This window comes from Platichthys flesus, chromosome 7 (genome assembly GCF_949316205.1).
Source record: "Platichthys flesus chromosome 7, fPlaFle2.1, whole genome shotgun sequence".
Taxonomy (NCBI): Eukaryota; Metazoa; Chordata; class Actinopteri; order Pleuronectiformes; family Pleuronectidae; genus Platichthys; species Platichthys flesus.
In genome coordinates, this window is record NC_084951.1 from 26,295,481 (window position 1) to 26,308,516 (window position 13,036).

General features: G+C 44.3%; 1 protein-coding gene across 2 annotated transcripts; it reads right to left on the bottom strand.

The window, feature by feature from the left end:
- Positions 1 to 1,750: 1,750 nt before the first annotated feature.
- LOC133956123 (suppressor of tumorigenicity 14 protein homolog) lies at positions 1,751 to 12,414 on the bottom strand. 2 transcript variants are annotated; one of them, XM_062390975.1, is made up of 19 exons: positions 11,815 to 12,414; positions 10,276 to 10,438; positions 9,816 to 9,946; positions 9,631 to 9,701; positions 9,363 to 9,556; positions 9,043 to 9,078; positions 8,649 to 8,877; positions 8,348 to 8,484; positions 7,627 to 7,724; positions 7,064 to 7,164; positions 6,213 to 6,346; positions 6,013 to 6,117; positions 5,697 to 5,804; positions 5,415 to 5,531; positions 5,161 to 5,286; positions 4,892 to 5,075; positions 4,504 to 4,775; positions 3,410 to 3,546; positions 1,751 to 3,278 (listed from the first exon to the last, which is right to left on the bottom strand). In XM_062390975.1, exons 1-19 carry the CDS (start codon positions 11,854 to 11,856, stop codon positions 3,117 to 3,119), a joined length of 2,547 nt encoding a protein of 848 aa, XP_062246959.1. In that variant the 5' UTR covers positions 11,857 to 12,414; the 3' UTR covers positions 1,751 to 3,116. The 2 variants fall into 2 exon arrangements, with proteins under 2 accessions (XP_062246959.1, XP_062246958.1); XM_062390974.1 differs by having other exon boundaries at positions 10,276 to 10,441.
- Positions 12,415 to 13,036: the final 622 nt, after the last annotated feature.

Sequence of the window (13,036 nt, forward strand, 5' to 3'; positions counted from 1 at the left end):
TTGTTCTTTGTATTATCATATATGTGACATTTATGCACAAAGTGGTAATTTGTATATCATAAATTTACAAATATAATTTATACTTGATATTAGTGGCACTATCACCAATCTCTTAGCACCGCACATGCCCATAACTCTGGTACTGTATATATTTTGTTCCATTTTGTTCCATATTGTTGTTTAATGTTGTTTTTATATTGTTGCTCTTATATTCATGTTTCTATATTGTTGTTTTATGTGTATATGTTGTTTTTATATCGTTGTTGTATGTTCAGTGCACCAATGAACGACACCAAGGCAATTTCCTGTATGTGCAATCATACTTGGCAATAAAAATAATTCTGATTCTGACATTGTCATTGTACATTGTCACTAGGTGCTCGGTGGAATAAGAAGTGATGCAGCAGCATCCTCTAGTGACCTCAGAGCAGACTACATGTGACCTGACAGTGGAGCGTGTGAAGGTCACAGTCTGTGGTCACGTGTGTAACGTGTCAATAGCTCATGTTTCTCTGTTGGTGATTGTTTGTTGTTGATTGTCACCTTCTGGTCTCCTTGATGCATCACATGGACATTCAGACCTTCTTTGTGAGACACCAGCTGCTGCCGGAGTTCTCCTTTCACCAGCTTCCACAAAATGTCCAGAACAAGAAACTGAGATCCCAGATCAGCATTTCAAGATAATACGTTAGAATGTTGTTCATGTTTGATGGACAGCCGGCTTAAAGCTGCCGAGTCTAATCTCTCAACAGTCAACAAGACTTTCCTCTGGAGCAGTAACTCTTTATCTCTGATCTCACGGCAATTTCGTATTTTTACTTTTGTCCACAAATGAAGTCCGATCGATGAACTGAACATGTTAACTAAGGGCCGTGTCTTTGTCGGGATGTTATTACTCACGTATCTTCACATGAAATCAGATGTTTATCTCTGACTAGACAGCCGACATGTGGAGCTGCTCAATGTGGATCTCAGCTGATCTGCTGTGGAGATCTTTCTCATCAGGGTCTTCACAGAGCTCCAACTGTCAGGGACATGTATTTCAGAGGAAGTCTGGATGAAGTTCGGGTGTAGTTCTGTTGTAGTTCTGTTGTAGTTCAGGTGTCGTTCTGGTGTAGTTAAGGTTTAGTTCTGGTGTTGTTAAGCTGTATTTCTGGTGTAGTTCTGTTGTAGTTCAGGTGTCGTTCTGGTGTCGTTCTGGTGTAGTTAAGGTTTAGTTCTGGTGTTGTTAAGCTGTATTTCTGGTGTAGTTCAGGTCTAGTTCAGGTGTGGTTCTGTTGTAGTTCTGGTGTCATTCTGGTGTCGTTCAGGTGTATTTCTGGTGTAGTTCAGGTGTAGTTCAGGTGTAGTTCGGATGTAGTTCTGTTGTAGTTCAGGTGTAGATCCGGTGGGGTTCGGGTGTAGTTTGGGTGTAGTTCAGGTCTAGTTCAGGTGTGGTTCTGTTGTAGTTCTGGTGTCATTCTGGTGTCGTTCAGGTGTATTTCTGGTGTAGTTCAGGTGTAGTTCAGGTGTAGTTCGGATGTAGTTCTGGTGTAGTTCAGGTGTAGATCCGGTGGGGTTCGGGTGTAGTTTGGGTGTAGTTCTGGTGTAGTTCAGGTGTAGATCCGGTGGGGTTTGGGTGTAGTTTGGGTGTAGTTCAGGTGTAGTTCTGTTGTAGTTCAGGTGTAGTTTGTTGAACCTTGACGTGATGTGTATCAGGTCATTTTCCAGTTACTCAAAGACACAAGATCAGAACAACTTCATTTCGTTGGTAAATGGTTTTATTGTTTGAGTTTTGTCAGTTAATATAGAAAATGTGAAACATTAAATTCCATAAAAAAATAACATATACTTTTGTATAAATTAACCTTCATACAAGTATTTGTAACTGAAGCACTGGTTTGTTTCAACTTAAATAAAAGTGATTCATTGGATTAACTTCACCTAAGTCTCTCTGTTGAATCATGAATTTGAATTAATGATTTTTAATTCCAACAAAATTAAACTACAACTTAATCAGGCCCCAAGAATAAAAGAGTAACACGAGAGCTCCCTCTGCTGGTGAATACATGCCACTGCAGAGAAATGAATACCCTGAGAAAACAAATCCAAATCTTTCATCCTGTTTTTAAACTGCTCATAATTCCGCAGCCCACATGTCGGGTTTCACGCCATAAAGCAAAGACAGATGTGAAACCAGCTGTTTTACAACAATGTACAAATAAATACAATCAGCAAAAACACACAGACATAAACAACAACAGTAATGACAACAAGCTGCTTCAAGGCTTTTCAGCTCAAAGGTTAAAAAAATAGAAAAGTTGTCATAAAAAAAAAAAGTTCTCTACAACAATTAAAACACTTTTATGGGAACGTTGGACTCACATTCCTATCTAGTAAAAATCGATTAATACAAATACTATCAAATATATTTTTTTACTTTTTTTTGCAGCATCTTTACTGTAGAAAACCATAAAGAGGGTTCTTAAGAGAACATTAAAGTGGTAATTTAAATATGTTTTAACTTTTTGCTCCTGATTATCGATATTATGTAAAAACTTTGGAAAAAATCTTGTATTTAACATTCGTTGTTTGAATCATCATAGGACCCAGGACGGCTCCCTGAGGGACCCCTTCACTGAAACTCATTAAACTGTGGACGTTGCTTTATAGTCATTCATTATTTCTTAAGTTCTCTTTGGGAGAGATTACAAAAGGCCCAGTTGATAAATCAATTTATACTCGATTTATGTTTGAAACGTTTAGGAAGATTTTGGAATGTGATGAATCCTCCAAATCCATTGGTTTGATTCTCACAATTTATAAGAATTCTGACACTACTAAGTGTAAAAGGAAATAATTATGCTTAAATCATTATTTACCACCAGTGAGTTTCGAGAGGAACAGACAAATGTTCCTTTAAAAACAAATTCATAACAAAACCTTAACCTTTTTAACCATGTTGTGATCCTCCCTGGTTCACAACATGTAGTTGTTTCACTGAATGATGTTTCATCATCTGTTGTGAATATGAATCATTTTTCAGTTTTTATCTTTGAAACCAGAAGATCAAAAACCATCAGAGTGAACGTTCTCCTGCTGTTGTATAATACCAGAGGCCGCCTGCTGCTCGGCGGCTACACTCCGCTCTGCTCCTTTATCCAATCGCGGTATCTGGTGATCCGGGTGTAGACGCCGGGTTTGTTCCTGCGAGCGCAGCCGTCGCCCCAGCTCACCAGTCCGGCCAGGAAGACCCGCCCACTGGGGCCCGTGACGGACAGCGGACCCCCGGAGTCGCCCTGAGAGGTCAGAGAGGAACGTTTCAGGAAGTGATGTCAGGAGGAGACTCGACTTTAGCCCCGCCTCCCAGGCTTATTTTAAAATGTCCAGTTTTGATGGTGTGTTATGGAATCACGTGATTGGTTCCTACCTGGCAGGCGTCCACGCCCCCTTTGAGGACTCCGGCACACAGCATCCCGTCCGAGACCTCGTCGCTCATCAGGTTCTTACACACGGTGCCGTTAATGATCCGGACCTCGGCCTTCTGCAGGACCATGGCCACCGAGCCTGAAGGACGAGAAGACGGATTCTGAGCAAAGACACGTTTTCAGCTCGAGGTTTAAACATCTGCTGCTGCTTCATTAAATTAAAGAATAACGTTCACGTTTGTGTGACAGTCACCAAACACCAGAATCTAAAGCTCACGTCCTCATGGAGCATCACTCACCTGCTGCCATGAGGTGTCATGTAATACACGACTTGTACCACTAGATGTCAGAGTTCAAACACGTTGGACTTTAGATCGAAGCAGACACACAAACTACTGATATCAATATTTAGGAAAAGATTCAACTCTAATTATTTTTAATGATCTTTATCTGCGTACATTCAATGATAATCGTGAGCAGAACAGATGCAGAATAGTTAATTACATAACTGCATACTTTAGTGTTTAACATAGAGATATATATATAAAAATAATCCTTATTTATTTGAGTAAATTGAACAGATCCAAGAAGAGCTTTAAATAAAGATTCTTATTCCTGTAGGAGTCAGACCAGAGATTTAAATCTGAGCAGTGAGAGAAATATTTAATAGATTGTCTCACAACAGTTTTTAATTAAAGATGTATAATTATTTCGCACAGTTTTATTAATAACTCTCTTTCTGTGTCACTTTGCCCCCATCACTGTGGCCTTTGTCACCTGTCAATCAACCAAGAGTGGGTGTGTTCAGAACTCTTCACGTTTTAACGGTTTCCTGCTGAATATTGGAGATAAACTCTGGTTTTAAATAACTTCAGAGTGTTTTGAACTGATCTCAGTTCAGCTTCACTCTTCAGCAGCAGCTGGTTGTGACAGTCTGTGACTCTCAGTCAGTTGTTCTCACAGGAGATGGAACCCACTCACCAGAGTCACAGAGAACAGACGCTCCTTGTTCACACTCACACATCAGACTGACTTTCACCAAGCTGCTGGTTCTAAGTGTTATTGTGTTGAGGCTGTTGGCTGTTACGCTGCTCACCTCCCTCTCTGGTGGCGCCCCAGCCGGTGATCCACGCCACTTGGCCTCCTGGGAAGTCGTGGGTGGGGGAGGGGAGGCAGATGGGCCAGATGTTCTGGTTGAGGGTGACGTCCATGTCCAGCTCCATCAGGGCGATGTCGTTGTTGTAGGTCATGGGGTTGTAGTCCTCGTGGGCGATGATCCTCTTTATGTTCCTCCTCACTGTCCACTCATTGGTCTGACTCTGCACGTGCAGACCCAACATGGCCTCCCATTGGTCAGGCTGAGAGTACCTGCATCAACACACACACCTGAGGTCAGAGCTGAACGTCTACATAATGTTTGAAGATGAACGTCAGTGTGAACTGGTCAGAAACCAGCTCTGACACTTCACGGTCGAGGCTCCTACTTGTCTGATCCACTGTCCTGGACGCAGTGAGCGGCGGTCAGCAGCCAGCGGTGATTCAACACGGAGGCGCCGCACACGTGACCTTTGCCCTTGATGTGGAGGCTGACCTGCCACGGCCACTCCCCCTCCCGCGATATCTGACCTCCGACGATGCGCGAGCTCCTGTACGGCCTCGTCCCGCACTCTGAAAGACACGGAGACAAACACGGGGACGTTAGCGGTGACATCACGCTGAGGTCAGCTGTCAGCGTTCTGTGTTCGGGACGTACGACAGTTGTCCTCGTCCGAGCCGTCCCCACAGTCCTGCTCCTCGTCACACTCCGGGTTCAGTTTGCTGATGCAGCGTCCGTTCCCACAGCGGAAGGTGAACGCTGAACACTGCTGCAGTACCAGAGCTGAACAACAGGGGGTGCACATCGTCAGTACTGACACTGAAAAGGGGCGTTGAGCTGAACAAGTGAAATGTGGTTTTTCATGGTGTCTGTGTGAGTGCAGCTGTTTGAGGAACCAGGCGTCTTCTTACATTTTTCACATTTGGACTCGTCCGAGCCGTCGGAGCAGTCGTCTTCTCCATTGCACCTTGACTTCTCTGGGATGCAGTTTCCGTTTCTGCAGGAAAACTCTCCTGGTTTACACTTTTCTACAAAGAAACAGGAACATCACAGCAGTGAGATGGTCAGAGAGGAAACTGATTACAACCTGGAACACAATGAACTTCACTTTACCACGGTTCACTGTTTAAATGACATGTTCAATAAATTCAGTTTCTGGAAGTTGGATTTTTTCATCCGTCACTTGAACGCACCACAGTTTTCTTCATCCGTCCGGTCTCCACAGTCGTCAGTGCCGTCACATTCCCAGAACCTGGGTTTACAGCGTCCATTCTTACACTTCATCTGAGCCGCATCGCACACTGAGCACAGACACACACACACGACAACAGTGTGTTAGCATCTCTAGATAAATTTCTGGACTATTTCCAGAGGTGGTTTAATGTACATTCGGTGCTAAACAGAGTTCTTACATCAGCAGGTGAAACAACCAGATCTAATATAATAAACTCTTTTCTTATAGAACCTCACATTCCAGCACACGTCTGCTGGTTCAGGGCTCAGACTCACCACATTTGTCCTCGTCGCTGCCGTCTCCACAGTCGTTCCAGCCGTCGCAATGCAGCGTCTGGTTGATGCACAGGTTGTTGGTGCACTGGAACCTCCCCGGACAAGCTGATCAACAATGAGACAGAGAAAGAAGTGACTGACTCTGAAACCGGAGCTAAAGTTGAAAGATGAAAACTGAAACTGAAAGAAGAGAATCTTACGATTGTTGGGGACGAACGCTTCGTACTCGGCCGTGAAACCCTGATCCACGTAGGACGAGTCCGAGTTGAACTTGATGGTCATCGTGTTGCTCTGGCTGGTGATCACTGTGCTCTTTAACTTCCTGCCACACAGCCTACAACACACAGAGACAAAGGATGCATTCAGGAACGTATCTGGGTGAAACATTGATGTACACAAGTGAGCAGGTCTCCAGTCTCAGGTCAGGTCCGACTCAAGGTCACGAGAGGTCATCACTTTCTGAAGCATCACATTTCACAAAGAAGCTGAGTCACAAGTTTAATGTCTTCAGTCTTCAGCCGGAGGTTGACTTGTTGGTCTTAAACTTGTCCTGGTGAATCTAATTCATCATCTGTGCTCGAGTCCCATGATCTGCACGTCACAGCTGATTCAGTCAAGGTTTCATCAAAGTCTCTAAATCTCAGTTTTCAAGACATTTCTAAAGTCACAGAACAAACATCTAAAGGAAAGAGAAGCAGAGGGAGGAGAGAGAAGAAGAGGGAGGAAAGAGAAGAAGAGGGAGGAAAGAGAAGCAGAGGGAGGAGAGAGAAGCTGAGGGAGGAGAGAGGGAGGAAAGAGAAGCAGAGGGAGGAAAGAGAAGCGGAGGGAGGAGAGAGAAGCAGAGGGAGGAAAGAGAAGCAGAGGGAGGAAAGAGAAGCAGAGGGAGGAAAGAGAAGCAGAGGGAGGAGAGAGAAGCAGAGGGAGGAAAGAGAAGCAGAGGGAGGAGAGAGAAGCAGAGGGAGGAGAGAGAAGCAGAGGGAGGAAAGAGAAGCAGAGGGAGGAGAGAGAAGCAGAGGGAGGAAAGAGAAGCAGAGGGAGCGAAGCTGCTGACCTTTTATTGTCGACTTGAACATAATCGTCAGGACACTGGTCGCTTTGATTTCCCAGGAGGAACTTGCTGAACTGAACCTTCACAAACTTCTCCACCGGGACCTGAAGAGGAGACAGTGACAGACGGGGTCAACAAAACCATATGTCAGCAGAACAGGGCTGCAGCAACTAATCCATTCAACGATTCTAACTGTTTGCAACTGATTCAGCCGGTGGTGGATGGTTTCCAAAGCTTGTTCAAGGGAAACAAGACGGAAACTAAGAGCGAAAATATGCACGGAAAAACATCTTCATGGGACTCATTTTCATCATCTGAGGAAATATTGATTAAATATAACAATGGAGGAGACAGAGAGAAAAGGCCTCAGCTCTGTTCTTTATCACCAACATCCGCCCCAAACACCCACCAGGACTTTAGAAACATAAAAAAGTATAAAAGGTAATCTCCTTATCGAATCCCTGCTCTCTGATGTCCATGCATCTAAGACATTTCTGGCTCCATTGTTGAAGCAACAATCTCAGAACAGATAATCCCCCCCCCCCCAGAGGACAAGCACACCTTACCTCGATGTTCCAGACACAGGAGGTCTTTGGAGGATAGTTCGAGGGGAAGAAAGGTGAAGAGATGGAGCCTTTGTCTCCGCCCAGGGTTCCTCCACATTCTGCACACAAACACAAACAGTTCACACATTAACGACATTTCTAACTGCTCATTAATAAACACAGAGGTCAGGGGTCAGGGATGACACTGAAATAATGTGATGAGTAACTTCAGACAAAAGATGGAGTCAAGAGGTTTAGTACTGAAATAATAATCTGGATTTAGAGGCGTTGGTATTTAAAAAATCTCAAGTTTAAGTTGAAGAATGAAGTATGAAGAAAAAAAACACATTAATATTTTACACACTTTCTAATTTCCAAGAGTCTTAAATCCCAGATTATTCAGTTTAACACTGTGTGAGGCAGATCATGGTTTTTATTCCCTGATTAATGTTGTTTAAATCAATTATAATCAATAGATCATGTGATGGTTTTATTTTCAAGAGGAATCACATCAACTCAACCAGCTAAATGTTTTATTTCACAGGAATTTGTAAATGTGTATAAATTATCTGTTGAGCAATTATCAGTAGAATAAATATAAGTAATTTAAATGATATCAATAATTTGTCAATTTGAGAAAAGTTGCACATTTTCCTCCTCGTTCGTCCTCCATGTTTAAGACTCGTTACGCTACTCAACACGTCTGATCTGTGATCTGTCTGTCTTGAGTCTCCGGTCCTACTTTGTGCCGTCAGAGGAATCTGGGAGTAGTTTGCTTGGAAGCCGGGGAAGTTCCTCTCCTCGTTGGTGACCAGCGTCAGCAGCATGACGTTTCCAGAGGACAGGAAGGAGAGAGAGCCGTGAGGGTAACCACACTGTCTGGAGAGAGGACACACACAGAGAGACAGCGTCAGTCCCTGTGTCCACCGAGAGAGACACGGATATGTTTCTTCTGGATTCCTCAAACTATCGATCACAAGGCACTGAGCTGGGATTTGCTTGTTCTCGGCACATATGCCTTCAGACGTTCAGCAGCTTCTCACTCTGTCAGCGAGCGGAGTTCTATTGGCGCCAGCGAGTCGTAGATCTTGATGAAGTCCTGCTGACAGTCGTCCTCCAGGATCAGGGTGTGGAAGTCCAGCCGGACGCGGTGGCCGGGGTCGGCCCGGAGCCTCCACTGCAGGTACACGCTCGGGGGGTAGGAGGAGTCCGGGAACCCTGGAGAGCGGAGGACCCCCCCCTCGCGGACATGGATGTTGAAGGACTTCCTCACTGAGAATAAAAGAACAAGGTCCAGATATAAGACACTATGAATCAAATACCATATCTCACAGACGGAGAAACATTGAGACGGAGATTTCTGAAAAGCTTTTGATTCATAATTCAAAGTTAAAGCTTGAAATAGAAAAATACATAACAAGGATTTTAGCTTCTCACCAAGTAACGAATTCCTGGACATACGTGGATCGATGGCTGTGAGAAGATGAACAGGAAACGATCGATTATTAAATTTAACATTTTCTGAGGAACATTTTTTCCGTTTGATGTTTAAAGAACAAATCAAACTGAGAAGAAAACCCTGAAGAAAGAAACATGGTCAAACTGCTGATAACGATTCTTAAAAAATTATGTTTTTTGTACACATGAAACTTTTTTTGTCTTTGTTGAAGTTTGTCGTTAAATTGTTAGTATTGATAAATAAATAAAACAACAATCCTCTACAAACATGGCGTTGTGTGTCGGATGTGAACTTTGACCTCGTGAGAAGACGCTGTTGACGCTCAGCGCGTCCACGGGTTTCAGGAGCATCCGTCCCTTCTGGCTCTGCTGACTTCCTGCCGGCGGCTCCAGGGACTTGATGGCCTCGTCCAGGGACGCCTCCTGGGGGACGGGGATATCGAACTCCGACTCGTAGTACGCCACCAGGCTGTCGCTGCCACTGTCCCCCTCACTGAGAAGCAGAGTTCGGGAGTGTTTAGTGTGAAGGAGTCAAATGTTCTATGAAGTGAAACCTGGGACTCGTACCTGAAGGCCTGGACCGAGGAGCCTTGGAAGTATTTGGTCAGAACAGAGTTTTTAGAATAAATCAGCTTCAGCTGAAACAGACAGAGGTCACATGACATCAGTCCAGAAACACAGGAAGCAGAAGGGACGAGAGTTTACTGGTATGGAGAACTCCCATGATGCTCTGGGGCTGTGTGAGACCTCACCTGTTTGCTGACCAGAGTGGCCAGGCTAGAGAACTGTGGACTGCTGGGATCTTCGTACTCCGGCAGGAAGTTCTGGTCCCGGATCCCCATGGAGCCGATGTAGACCCGCTTCACCCGGACGTCACTTCGCACTGACGCACAGGGACGACGCAGGTTAGAGTCCGACCACCTGGCCCACATTTGTCAGCCATACATTTCTCCATTCAAGGTGGTCTACTTCATTCACAGTTATGAATTAACAACGCAAATATTCTCAATAATGCAAACCTTTCAAAATAAAGTGTTTCACAAAGAAGGAGAAGTGAAGAAAAACCTATTTAAACTTAAAAACTGTGTCTCTGTGTGAACTGTTGATTTCTCTCTGCTAAATTATGAATAGTGCAGATTGTTTTCTACCGTCTGCACTCAGAGTCAAACCTGTCAGACAGTGACACAGTACAGATAGAGGGGGTCTGCTCACAGTGGAAGTGCCACACCAGCAGTCCGGTCAGCAGAGACACGGCGGCGGCTGAGAGCACGAGGCCGAGTCCGACCCACAGCGTCCTCCTGCGTCCGGGCTTCTTCTCCAGGTGATCGTTGTCTGCGGCCGGCAGGAACTGGTGGGTCGTGTCCCAGTCAGTGTCCTGCTGGGGGGGGGGGGGGGGGGGGGGATAGGACAGATGAAGTCTCTGGTTTCTACTGTGAAAACATCGCTGCTGTTGTTGGACGCTACAACGAACTGTTGAGAGAAGACGCTCTCCTCAGAGTTAAGACCTCTTCTGGTGGATTAAACTTAGAAACTTAATAAAACCCTGGGCCTCTCTTTATCTTATAGGTTTTTATTTATATACTTGTACTAATAAGTTCAGTTGTTACTCAGTTAACTACTGTGTGTTTTGTGTGTTATCTATTCTGTTTGTGTACGATTGGGGGGAACTGACCCTTCACCCTGATCGTGTGACGACAACATTCAAGAAAACTCACGATGCTGACGATGAAAAAAGAACTGAGAACCTGTTTGACTTGGTGTGGCAGGGTGTGTGAGTGTGTGTGTGTGTGTGTGTGTGTGTGTGTGTGTGTGTGTGTGTGTGTGTGTGTGTGTGTGTGTGTGTGTGTGGTTGATAGGAATGTTTTCACGGCTGATCCCTGTCCTGTCCTCCCTCCTCCTAGAGAATCAGATTTATAAAGAACATCCACACCCTGTGACACTGACATGTTACAGATCAGAAACTGAAGCCGGGGGGGGGGGGGGGGGGGGGGCGTGAACCAAGCTGCAGATTTCACATCAATCAATTTATCGATTGTGAGAAATTGAATTGATCAAAGTCACGCTGATGTGGATGAGTTTCACTTTGACAGAGATTCCTTTGATTCCAGTCTTTGTTCTAAATCAACCAAATAAGTTTTCAACAGGTTGGAACCACACACACACAAGTGAAAAGAAGATGGCTGACACGTTTCCATCTGTTGTCCACATGAAGCTGAAACATCTCAGGATGAACGCTGCCCTCAGGCGCCCCAGTACTGACCAATCAGGAGTCAGTCTCAGCTCATGTCGTCCATGTGTGATCCCAGTCTGTGGTTTGAAACCTTGATCCCAACACTAATTCATCGGGGAGAGAATTGGACCGAAGTTTCCTGCCCTCAGCGTGACAGCGGAGGAAAATGGCTGCCATGTCAATATTGACATGGCGGCACGTACATCTCACACGTACATCGACCCACAAAACACGTTTTATAAATTAGCAGTGTGTCGAGTTCTCTCTTCTGAGGAGCAGCTGGTGCACAGTTTGACTGGAAATAATATATGTTGTATATATACACAACATATATATTATTACATATATATACACATATATAATATATACTGTGGGACACAACACTGAAAACCAGTTTGATAAAAAGTCTTGTTGTTGTTTTTCTCCACATGTTGTTGGTGTTTATCTTTGATTGACAGATAGAGTCTCTGGTTAGTTTCTGTGATACTGAGAAAGCGGTGACGTCACCGGGAGACACTCACCCGAGTCGGACTGAACTTCTGTCCCGAGTCCAGTAAATCCATGACGTCACAGATCCGCAGGTTCCGCTCGTTCTACGTTCGTGTTTTTAGTTTTTTTTTTTTTTAAGGCTGATCCGCCATAGATGGGACAACAGGTGAGACAGGTGAGAAGACAGGAGAGAAGACAAGTGAGACAGGTGAGCAGAGACAGGTGAGACAGGTGAGAAGACAGGAGAGAAGACAAGTGAGACAGGTGAGCAAAACAGGTGAGCAGAGACAGGTGAGACAGGTGAGAAGACAGGAGAGAAGACAAGTGAGACAGGTGAGCAAAACAGGTGAGCAGAGACAGGTGAGACAGGTGAGAAGACAGGTGAGACAGATGAGAAGGCAGGTGAGAAGTGAGACAGGTGAGACAGGTGAGCAGGCAGGTGAAACAGGTGTCCCCCTCAAAATGAAAGAAATCCTCCGGTGTGAAGTCTGATCTTTGATCCGAGCTTCCGGTTCTGTCTCCGGATCTCGGTACCGGCGCCGGGTCGGTGGAACAGCGGGTTGAGCAGCGTGTTCGAACAGCGGAGAAACCGGAGGGAGCGACGCACCTGAACACAAGAACCCGGAAACAGGCTCCGAGACTCTGACGGGAGGAGATTGGTCCCCGCGGGTGGACACCTGAGCCCGGACTTCCCATGATTCATTGCGAGATTCATTGCGACACCGAAACCCTCGCGACCTATACACGCGACTACTTTCATGAATAAGTGAGAAACAGAAAACCGCAAGAAAATGACGTAACACGAATCATGGTTGGAAAATAATGTAAAGAATATTTATGATTTTTCCTAAATTTATTTATTAATTTTTCTAAATTCCGAATTGTGAGACATAAATTATGAAATGGAGACAAATACAATGAAATTAATACAAATCGGACTCGAATCTGGATTTAATGTGATAAAAATATTTTAATCTCAGATTTTTTAAATCTTTATTTCCCCTTTTATACAAATTAAATCATTTAAAAACATAAAAAAAACAGGACAACTGAAACATTACAAAAAATGGGAGCGAAAAATCCTATATATTTGAAAACTGAATTCAAAATCAGAATTATGAGATTAAAGAGACAGAAAGTTTATTTTAGAATTTTTATATATATATATATATATATATAGAATCTAAAATATATATATTTTTCCAAAAACGTTGTCTTGTAGTCTGTAGTGTGGCTCAGTAATAATCACTATTC